A 12211-nucleotide genomic window follows, 5' to 3' on the forward strand; every position below is an offset into this window, starting at 1 on the left:
GTTCCGATGGCCCATTTTTTGATCTCGAAATTTTTTTAAAGAAGTATTGACAATCTGGAAGTTTCAGGCCGATCAAAGTGTTAATAGTCGTTTATGGCAATAATAGGGACAATTAGCTTGCCTCAATTGAATTGGAACAATCATGCGGATAGTTTGCCTCACATAAATAAATCGCGTATGAAAAAAAGACAACTCGTATCAAGGCGAGGCCTTGAATGTTCCGACTGCCTTTTAAGGTCTTTGGGGCAGTAACAACATAAAAAAATTAAATTTAATTAAAAGAAACGATTTTTTTTTCTAAAATTTGGGATTTTACGGGAAAATCATCCCACCACACGCCATATGAAGTACAAAAGGATAGATTTTGCTCCTTTTAACAATTCAATTAAACAAATAAAATTCGTTCAGCCAACTTAGAACGATTTCTGAGACGAATTGAATCTCCGCTTACGCGTTAATAGCGCAAAATATATCGTGCGTTAATTGTCATAAATTGGCCAAAATGGCAAACTTTAAACCCTCATAACTTAACAAAAAATGATCACAGATGAAGATTTTTTTCAAACTTAAGCTCAAGACAACAAAACCTTTTGAATGGTTTAAGAAAATTCGTCAAAAGCAGCTAGTTAAAAAGTCGAAATTTGTCTGAAGAAAAAAACCCCCGAGCACAATTATGCCGTTACTTTCGTATCGAAAGTCGGATCAATAAACTTAGGTTTTATTCCAGCACAAAGACTAGTTAAATGCAAGCATACTCGCTTGGGAAACACCAGATCAATGCCTAAAGCAGTAAATTGTTTGAGAATTGTTCTGAACAAAAAAAAGTAACCGCGGGCATTTGTATTCCTCACTTTCTTCGAAGGTCGGATATAAAACTTGGATCGAACAATTTTTTATCCCGTATTTCAAAAAATACGTTGAGTTTTAAAGCCATATAGAGAGTTGCAATAAATTTAGACAGACAAATTTATATAAAAGGAACCACGGGCCTATTTCAAACAACTTTTGCCTGAAAAAAACCACTTTATCAGACAAAAATTATGTCTCAAGGTCGCCTCAAGTTCAAAATTGCAGGCAAATTTTATACAAAATTCGGAAATTGCTCTGGTCAAAAAATTAGGTATGTTATTAAACTCCTTTTGAACTTATTAAACTTTTGCAACCTGTTATTAAACTCCTTTTTTGCAATTGTTATTATTGCAAGTACCCGAAATGACCAAAAATTCTTCTCATACAATTTTTATAATTGGGAAAATTCTTATCATTACAACATTTTGCATTTGCATACGTACAGAAAAATGTCTGAAAACTCTACGATAAGCCTTTTTTGCATGCTGAAAATTATATGACAAGCTATCTTCCGAGAGTCAAAAACTACTATTTGTTCAGTTTTGCTTAATATTTTCGTATTTTGTCCGAAAAACACAATAACCAACGATTTTCTAACACACAAAAACCAACTTCAGCAATTTTTGTCCAGCTTCAGCCCTTTAACTTCAACACATAAAACACCAAAAAAAAGAGATCGCAACACTTCAAAAAACCATTTCGAATTACTTTTAGCTTGAAGGTGAGAATTTTTTCGAAAAATATGATTTTGTCCGATAAGGCTGTTTAAATTATAAATTATTGAACTGCTCTTTTTAAGCAATTCTGTATATCCTTTTTTGGCAAATCCTGAAAAAAGCTACACTTTGATTCCTTTTCATTCAAATTTGTGCAACTTCTCTTTGTTATTGTTTTTCAGAAAGTGAGGCTGTTTATCCTACCTGGAATGTACTCAGATGCTGCTCTTGATGGGGCTCTCCTGAATCTAGCATTCACTTTGCCGACTTCTCGACTGGGCGAACAGCCAGCATTCTGAATTGAGTTAGAAAACATCGGCTGGGCAATGACAGGTTGAGAGGGTACTTTAAATGAAAGCTCGTGAAGCCCATCTCCCGTTTTTTGCACGCCTAAATGATGAGTGGAATTACATAACAGGTGAAGTTAATCAAATCTTTGTAAAAAGCTCATACGTAACAAATTACATAAGTTACGTAACAAATTGTTCATTTCGATTAAAATCGTCGTGAATGAACTCATAAAAGCTGTGCTCTACCTTGAAAAATTCATATTTAATTAAATTTGAGCCTTTTTCTTCCTCTAAACTTCCCTGGATGCGTACCGATTTGCTTATATTATATATTTTTTATGGCTTTAAATGTGGAGGAAAAGGAAATACTTTCTTCCCAGTGGAAAAAAATAAATTTCAGCGCCCTGGAGGCTATGCATAAGTAATTTTTCAAGGTACTTTTCAAGGATGATTCCTTTTCGCTGTTATGTATGTTTGCCGTGTAGTGAAATAAAATAAATTGGCGAGATAATACGAAGAATTTCAGTCGACCCAAAAATTCTTCTCTTTGTACTATTTTTATTTTTATATATCCATTTTTGGCTGACTGACCCCAAAATTTTTCTAAAGGTGCCTTTGGCACCAACATCAAATAAAAATGAGGGGGAGCGCGCCATGGAAAAAAAAACACTTTTTTTCTAAATATAAATTTTCCAAAAAATGCCCAAAAACCGTTTTTGACCTGGTTTTTTTTTTAATTTGCCAGCGGTGGTGCAAAATTTTTTTGTCAAATTACGCTCTGCTTGTGTTCAATTTGTGGGAGCGTTCGAAAGCTCAATTTCGTCGTCTTAAAACAAGGTCGATAAAATTCTCAAAAATCTGCCGCTTCGAGAAATTCCTAGATTCGCACCAGCAAGAGAATCTAAAAATACTATTTTTGAGGCGAGCGCCTTTTTTTGGCCTGCATTTCGACTGAAAGTGAAAAACCGGAGAATTTTCAATAAACCGCCATTTCTACAATCGCCACATTGAAGCCAAAATTACATCAGAAATACGTAATAGCTGCATACACTATAGTGACAATCTGTTATAAGGTTGAACCACAATTCTAATTTTCGGCTTGTTGAAAAGATAATTTTAAATTTGGCTTTTTGACTCTTCGGTTTGTTGACCTACCTCCTAAAGTTTTGAACATGGAAAAAAGATAAAGAAACATCCTCTGGCAACAAAAAAAAATTTTCCAATGATTTTAAAGAGGTAAAAAAAACACGTTAATTTGACCGCAGAGGCCAGAAAAAAAAACACTCAGCTTTAAATAAAGCTCTCCCAGTCGAGTTCTTGATCCGTTAAAAATTTCTGTGTTTTGGGAAGTGGTAAACAAACTGAAACTTTTTCTCAGCTGATTAGCATGATTTTGTAAAAAAAAAAATACGTCGAGTACTCACCAAAATTTTTCAGCTTTGGGTTTTTGTTATACAGCGATGACCCGCACGACACAGTTTTAGACTTGACCAATGGAGCATATGGATTGGTCGTGTTACGCAAGTGTCGGTTTTCGTTCCCATCTTGGTGCACATATGATGGAGAGGGGGACGGCATGGGGGTCAAATTTGGGTCCAAAAATTCAGAAGAGACTCTTTTGGCCTGACCAGGACTGTATCCGGCAACTAGCCCTACAGCGCTGGCTGTTTTGCTGGGTACGGGGTCAATTTCGCTCGGATTTGAATCCAAGTTTGATGGGTTGTCCATAGATGCAGCTTTGAGGGTGACGCCTCGTTTTCCAATGTAAGTATCGGTGCTTAACCTATTGAAGCTTTCGTCTCTTTCTTCTGAAAACAAAAAGCATTTTTGCACGCAGGCTCAAAATTTAAGAACAACAACGAAAAGCTAAAAATGAAAATCATCGCACTGTTAACGCGTAGCTTATTTCTCTTCAGAGCGGTAAAGTGGTAAAGTTCAGAAAAAAGCTATGCTTTCTTCATGCCTAAGATAACAATGGGTGTCATTTCAATATTTAATGTTTAAACTACGCAAGACAGGAGTCAAAAAATTTTAGCTGGAAATGCAATCGGACCTCAGCAAATACAAGTGTTTAAGATTTTTTTTGGCCATAGAAGAAATATATCTGTTAAGAATGCTCATCAAAAATTTTTAAGCAAGTAATTTTAAGTTTAAAAAAAAAGAGACAAAAAAAGACTTCGAAATTAATTCTAGAAAGCTTTTAAGATAAAGCAAGCACATATTTAATGATGTTGGTATTCAAATAATTAATTGTTTTTGGTAGTTTCTAGCAGATAATTAGATTTTGATTTTTGGTCGATTTTTTTCAGTGAATGAGGTTTATAATAAGAAAGAAAGTAAATTACAGTTGTTTTTACCACTAACTGATCTGTGTTTTTTTTAAATGCTGAATACAAGAAAAGCAATTTAAATGTTTAGAGGGAAAGTCTTGGGTAAATTTCTGGATGGTTTAGAAAATGCAAGAACTATAATAAATCCTAAAACAATTTTGCCACACTGAACTTTTTTGAAATGCAGAATTTTATCTGAACATTGCAATGATCTTGCAAGATTTTTGCATGCAAGCTGCAGATCAGAAGAATTCAAAGTGGTGTAGGATTCTTTTAGAATTGTGATATCTTGCTAATATGAGTTAAAGTTTCATCGAATTGAAAACGAATTATACGAATTATATAAAATAAAATAACATAAATTAATCAAAAATTAAAAATTTCATCTTCCTCACAACATGAAAAACTCCTTCTGTTTCTAGCCTCAAAATGGGAGAAACTTTGCTTTGAGTGTGTTTAGTTTTTTCTGTTTTTTTTTCAAGCGAAATTAGGTACCACTAACAGTCATTGGACTGGGTCGATTGGTGTATTATTTCAAAGTCTTTTCAGTCGGGAATCGAGCAGCAATAGAAAACATCCAAAAGAAATGAATATTTTGAGTTTAAATTTCATTTCGAGCAAGTAAGGCGAGTGAGGTTTTTCAGGCTTATAAAAGTCGAGGTCTTATTATATCTAACTTCGAAAAATCAATTTTTTCGAATTAAATTTATCAAATCCATCCTAATAAAAATCAAAATGTCAAGAACGCCAGCAAAATTTTAAGTTTTTTCATTTTTTTTTTGTCAGTAATTCGGTTCCTTTTTTGAGAAAAACCGATTTCGAAAAAATTTAGATTTTCAATACTAATACAAACCCTAATGTCTCAATGTTTTTATTAAAATCAATATATCACGCCTTAAAAAACGACATAACCCGTGTGGACCTCCATAGACCAAAAATGCTGCTCAAAAAATTCTATAAATTAAATCTATGATCATACAAATCATACAATTTTCATACATTTTGCTAAGCTGGTTTTATTGAACTTTCAAAGAACTTTTTCTTGTTTTGGCATAAAATTTAGTGTATAGTGCTAAGTAAAAAAGATTTTTTTTCAAAAAAAGCTTATCATAAAATTTCCAGATATACATTTCTCTGTAAAATGTTTCTCTGTATTTCTCTGTTTTTTCAAAAAGAACGCTGAAACTCTTAATTCTCTTTTATGGCATATTTATGAATGTCTGGATTTATGTCTGATACAATAAAAGATCAAACTTTGAAAACAATCGTCTTTGAAACCTTTCACCAACATTTAAAAGTTTGATGTTTTTATTATATGATTTGTGTATGAAATCAGTCATACAATGCATTTCGTTTCCAATGCATTGTAAACGTAAGACGATCAAACCTTTGGTGACTCTGGTTTCGAGTAAACCTTGGTTTCTTTCACTTGTATTCGGCCACAAAAGAAAAAATGAGATATTATACAAAAAAAAGTGAAATTTGGTTCATAGGAAAAGGCTAGTCATATAACAGAAAACGCTAATGATAGACATTTTATGCATTTTTCAGTACTTATGTAATTGCATGAAAAATTTGTGACTAGCATTTTCGGTCAACCCGGAAAAAAACACTGTTTTTCAAATTATTTATCGTTGATATATTGATAGCTATGCTTTATCTTTTGATAAAACATTACTTTCCTGGTAGTCGTCAGGTTTTGTAAGTTAAACAGTAATCAACAAATTTCAAACAATTGTAATTAATTGCCAAAATAACTGAAAATTTTTTTCTGCATGCGAAACTATTGGTCAAAGTTTTGAAATTATTGCTTTTTGTTTGTAAGTTTTTAATTCAATTTTTAAAATTTCTAGTTTTATTTCCAAACGTGTTCAAAAACACAAAATATCTAACAAGAAAAAAAAGAGCAAAAAATAAATTGCTTACCTGTAAAGTAGAAAGAATGAATAACGGAAATGAAGTGGAGAGTTAGAAAAGTAATTGATTTTTGTAGCGCAAATTATTGGTCGTAACAACTTAACAGAGCGCCATTTTAAGAAAACTAATGCATTTTTCAGCTCATTTTTTGTAATGTCAAAAATTACGCTACGTTTTCAGTTTTCAAAATTGTTTTTTTTTTTGGTTTCAGTAAAGAAATTTGTTCTAATTTTCAATCACCGTTGCATATACAAACATTTGAAGTCGAGGCAAAATTTTTTTTAAAAACATTAACCAAAATCATTTTTACAGAGAAGGCATCAAAATTAGAACGCAATTTTTTACCACATTAAAACAGCAGTTTACAGGTTTTTCATTAATTTACTGGATGAAACAAAACTTGATATTTTTTTTGGAAAAATAAGATAAGCAAAATAAATATTTTCAAGCAGAATTATTTTTCCACTAAATTAGCCAGAAATTGGTTGATGATGCTTTTTCATGAACTGCAAAATGACTTCAGCCTTTTTTGAATCACTTTTTTCTTTTCTGTAGGCCAATGCAAGCTAATGTAGGCTAAATAGGAATAGAAAGAACTAGTTTTTATGTTTTTGTTGTTGAAAACGCTTACCAATTTAGAGCCACAGAGACAACTGTTTTAGTTGAAAAGGTTTATTGTTTTTCGGGAAAATCAAACACTTAAGACCGTCTTACTCGCAGGCGTTAGAGAAAACTAAATTTAAAATTCATCGCTAACTTTCAACGTTATTGCAATCTGATTGCTTTAAGTAAAAAACCAGGTTTGTTTTCAGATACACCAGCTTTGCAGTTTGATGGTAAAATTAACCAATTATTTAATTAACTCAAAATAAGTGAACGACGAATGTTCGAAGTTAACAAAATGCGGCACGATGAAATTGTAAATGGGCCAAAAAATTTTCTACTCGAAACAAAACAACTTCAATCACAACTGCCTAATAACAAAATTCTCTAACAATTAGAGTTCAAACACAAAAAATAAAAAAGGCAACAGCCTGAAAAGAAAGTAAAAATTTAAGAATCAAAATTAAGTCTATAAAAATTTTGAATGGAATTTTGTCATGAGTTACAAAAACATTATTAAAACGTTCAGAACAATGCTTTTGATTTTTCTGTCTATTTTTCAAAAAATGTAACTTAATTAGATTGTTTTATGTTCTTTCACAACAAACTAACATACAAATAGGTCGGAAAATTCGAGAAAAAAAAAATATTTTCATGAAATCAATTTTTCCACGTTTATTTGAGTTATTTGAAAAACCTGATATCAATAATGCAGTTTCCTATTTAAAAAGACGTTCAAATTTGAAGTGTATTGATTGTTGATTGTTTTGATACAGATTGAAGCGATAAAAAACTCTGAATTTTGAAAACTGAGCAGTAACGTCGAAAACATTTTCATAAAATTTTTTGAAATGTTTTTTTTTGTTTATCGTTATTTCAACGTTTTCAGGTTACTGTTATAGGTTCTATGTTTTGGGACATTCTTTTGGGTAACTGAAACAACCTTTTTAGCAATCAAGTCAAATAGCTGCAAAATTATCAAATGTGGAGTTTACAAATATTTGATAGAGATGGCGAGCAAACAGCGCTGTTTTTGGTTGACTCTCCATTACGAGGCCAAACAGTGCATTGAAGAGGCGTACAATTTTGTATCAGTATGTTCCTGGACTTCAGAGACGAGTTTTTAGACGTATTCCAAAATGTAAGTGGATTTCAAAAGTTTGGTGGATTCCGCGTACAAATACCTGTAACGTAACTTTTTTCGGCATATTTGTTTTGTTGCGGATTCCGAAAAAAGCAAATATAGCTAGTTTCTGGATTCCGCAACTGTAAGTGGATTTCGCAAAAAGTTAGTGGAAACCGCTAAATTTAAGGGAAATCCGCAAATTTAAGATTCCACTTACAATTTGCGGATTCCGCTCACAGTTGCGGATTCCGCAACAGCTCAATGAAACTATACAAATTTCTTGTTTGTTTGTGAATTCCACAAACTGTTCTGGATTCCGCAAATACAGTTGCGGATTCCGCAAATTCGCATATATTTGGAGCCATTTTGAGCGGTGCAATGTTTCAAGTATTTGTGTCTGGAATCCAAAACAGCGAAGAAGATCAAAGAAATGTAGCAATGTTTCGGATTCTGCGACAGATCTGATTTGAACTGTTGCGAAATCCGTTTACAATGCACAGAATGCACAGTTTGGCATCGTAATGCCCTCGAAAACATTTAAATGCGCGCTTGTGTTTGGCGCTTTACAACGGAATTTTCTAGTTCTGGAAAAAATCAAAGAAATTTTTTTAAGTTATTTCAAAATAATTGAATTTTCATAGCTTTTTCTTAACTCTTCTAGGCATTTTCAGAGTGGGAAAATCAAAAAGTCCCCACAAGTTTTTGTCATTGTCGCTGGGTAGTTTTCGATAAAAATTTTTAAAAAAAGCCGGCATTTGCTGTTCGATTGAAAGACATGTTTTTTTGATAACGCTCAATCCTAGCGTCGATTTACATTAGTTTAGACCGAATGTTTCGTTTGCAGAATCTTTCGTAGTTTCCCTAGTTTTAGAATGCAAGTTTTACGGAAAGATTTGTCTTTTTTTCTCCTTTACAAGACATATTTGCTCGTTAACTTACCCAATTTGTTTTTGCTTTTAAGGTCAACTGTTTTTGGATTGAACCGTAAATTTTCAGATCCCAAAATTCGAAAATTTTATCGCTTTTTCATTGGCACGTTTCAGTTTCGCGTTTCAGAACCAGTTATTGCTTTGTTTCTGTCATTAATTTTGTAAATCAATTTAACTTTTGCCACATAAAATTGCTCAAAATGATTCTAATTTTATGTGGTATGTGATTTTCCATCACTACTTCGTATTTAATTTCATATTTAACAATAGAAAGATCACTTATTGTGGTTTCGAGTACTTTAGAGGCGCAAGTTTAACTTTAGTTGCTTTAAAATTGGCAATCAGTGATTCAAAATTCTTGAATCCAAAGATGAATTTAAAAACTAAAAGTTTGAGCCGTATAATAAGTCTCGACTATTATATCCACAGAAGTTTGCTCTGGTGTGGTTATCAAATCAATGACTGTTGAAGCAATTTTACTGACAGGCAAGTGGTTTCCCTGACTGTTGCAATTGAAGACAGAAGTCAAGGATTGCTATGGACTTCTAAAATTTGTGTCTGACAGGAGCGTCAAATTCTTTGTTTTGTTTCAACACGTAACAGCAGAAAAGGTTTCTGGACGTCTCCCTACCGGAAAACTATGTTGATCCTGTTTTTTTTAGGTTTCTGACAGGAAATTGGAAATTCAAAAACTTTCCGGCAGTTATGTTTTGTTCAGAAAAAATTCATTGGTTTTTCTTTTTTCATTTATTGTGGACTTTGATTGTAAGCTTCAAGATAGAATTTAGAAACAATTTCCGATTTCTATATAGTTTATAACGAAAAGATGTTTTTTGTACTAATACTTAGTTCTTTGAATTGTTATACTCATATTTTATTGTATAAGTTGCATTTTTTTCAGCCCCAGTTTTTTTGCTTCTCTTTTGTATTTCATTTTGTGAAAAATTAGTCTATAACTAAAATTTAATCAAAAATTTTTTTATTTACGTGGTTTGTGATTATTTATCACAATAACTACTCTGAATTTAATTTCACTTTTAAAAGCCAGGTGATCACTTATTTTTAAAAGCCAGGCGTATCTCACTTGCAAAAACTCATCGAAATTCTTTTCAAAAAATCAGCTTCCGATTTGAACGTCCTTTATTTCGTGAAGCTGTAGATAATTTTTTGAACTGAAAGATAAAATTGCAAAACAATTCTTGAAATTGATATCTCAAAAAGTTTCCATTGGTGCTTGCTATTTCACCGTGGATAGTGTATTCAATCAGTTCAGAAACGTCAGGGTCATTGAGATGACATAATACAAAGCAAAAATTTTTCCATTGTTCGCACATGAGGGAACGTATGAGCAGCCTATAAATGTATTCTAGCCATCCGAAGTTACTTTGATTGCATTTTTTATTTTTGTTTCCTACAGCTACTTTTTCTGACAAAAAATTTGATGTTCGCTATCACGAAACAACCAACGCCACCACAACTGCTTTTTCAATTGAAATGTTTAAACAAGTGATACTGTTCCAATTTGAAATTTCCGAGATTTCTACTTTGTATCATCCATGATTCTGTAAACAAAAAACAATTGGACAATTTGAGTGGTTTTCGGGAAAAAAAGGTTTTGTTATGTTATGATTTAAAACTCTGATGCAGAAATTCTCGCATTGCAGCCAAAACCATTACATGAAAAATTACTTTTGTTTTATTTTTAGGTGAAGTTAAAAGTAACTGAAAGAAAAATCAGAACAGCTTTATCTGAACGCTCCGCCATTAAATTAATCCCAAACACAATACTATTTTTTGGAAAACAAATCTTCCTCAATTTGTACCACAAAGTTTTTAATCATGACCAAGTCTTATCTTAAACAAAAAAGCATAAAAAAGAAACTAAGTTTGCCGAGAAACAACAATGGAACTGCAACAATCGTTAAGTCTTATCTTAAACAAAAAATCATAAAAAAGAAACTAAAATTGCCGAGAAACAACAATGGAACTGCAATAATCGTTCTTCTATTCAGCTGAAAAAAAAAAACACTCAAAAAACTGTTTAAAACAGGAAGTTTTTGGAGGTGAGGCTGCGTAATCGTAAGTCAGTCGCGTTATCGAGGACTCCTCCTAGCTTCAGGTTTTTGATCACCAAAAAATTAAGAACACTTGTAAAAAAACTTTTAGTGAAGTCAAAAAGTATGCGTTTTTAGCAATAAAAACAGAAACTGGAGACTGAAAACAGTTGATCAAAAATTTAATGGTCCGATCAAAACTGTCTTGTTCTGTCGTGCAATTTATGGCGTTGTACTAACCAACGTAACCAACGAAACAATTTTTTTTTATTGTTTTCAGAGGAAAAAATTGAACTTAAATTTATAAAAAAAAACTCGAAAAAAGAAAGCAGTGAAAGCACGAAGTGCTTGTGTCGAACTAATAAGGTAAAATGTATAAAATTCTTGTGTTCGGCTTAAAACTATTTTAAGCTTGTGGAATAATTAGATTGCGTATATTTAAATAGCAAACTAGTTGTCGCTTCAAAGCTGAAAACCTTTTTTAGACAATTAAAAAGCTGTTTATAGTTGCGTTTAAAAGCAGAACCCCGGCTTTTAAGTTGGCTCCGGAATATCTAACATCAAAGTATTTTAAATTACAATACCGCTATGTTTTAAGACGTTGAGAGGCCAAACTTCCATGAAGATTTGCTGGCTTAGCATTTTCTACTTAAACAAAAGTCTTTTCTTAGCCGGGCGGAACGCACCGAGTACTTTTTTGTTCCGACCACGTTACGATGTAACAAGAAAGATTTATTGCATTTGGTGGTTATGCCCAGTCCAATTTGATACTTCGAGTAGATCATGAAATTCCTGTAAATCAAAAAAAAACTCTGTAACTTGAAAACTCAAAACCAATGTTTAAGTTCAGTTCATTTATTAAACAGGACGCCACTTTAAAATTGATAACAGCTCGGGAATTGTATTTTCTAACCACAAATGATCAAATGGAGCAACTTACATAAGTTTCCAAGCTTTTTCTGCTAAGTAATTTGTTTGCCTAGTTATCTGACCCCGTAGCACGATTAATAAAAACAGCGCTGATTACAATCCATATATCATTTGATTAAAGTATGAAATGTTCGCTGCCGCCGGATTTTTTTTTATAGAACTTAGCGTTCAAACGCAAACACTTTTAAAATTTTTTTATAATTCTATCATCGAAAAAGAAAAAATGATGAAACGGCCCAGTTTTGTTAAAAGTTTAAAAATTTTATCAATCAAAACTTAACTGTATCGTTATGTCTTACATTCATCCAACCAGCACCGGAGTTTCATCGATGAAAGTCTTTTGTAATGAAAAGTGTTGTCAAAATTTTTGCCAACGGACCGTAAGTATAGCAGAAAATATTGGAAATTTTGCAAATAATTTTGCAAAAAACATAGGGATTCTAATCCATTATAACCAATTTAAATGG

At 32.3% G+C, this 12211-nt stretch overlaps 1 protein-coding gene across 3 annotated transcripts in view; it reads right to left on the reverse strand.

Annotated features, from left to right (window-relative positions):
- The window catches only part of LOC134855096 (small conductance calcium-activated potassium channel protein 2-like), a 112283-nt gene that overhangs the window by 62066 nt on the left and 38006 nt on the right, over positions 1-12211 (reverse strand). For 2 of the 3 annotated variants that reach the window (XM_063871480.1, XM_063871479.1), the window contains exons 2-3: positions 3280-3663; positions 1770-1955 (exon numbers count right to left, since the gene is read on the reverse strand). In XM_063871480.1, coding sequence (XP_063727550.1) covers positions 1770-1955; positions 3280-3663 — 570 coding nt within the window. Of the gene's footprint in view, positions 1-1769; positions 1956-3279; positions 3664-6111; positions 6159-12211 lie in introns of those variants that run through there. The other variant, XM_063871481.1, reaches the window with a different exon arrangement.

The sequence above is a fragment of the Symsagittifera roscoffensis genome, chromosome 10 (genome assembly GCF_963678635.1).
Source record: "Symsagittifera roscoffensis chromosome 10, txSymRosc1.1, whole genome shotgun sequence".
Lineage (NCBI taxonomy): Eukaryota > Metazoa > Xenacoelomorpha > Acoela > Convolutidae > Symsagittifera > Symsagittifera roscoffensis.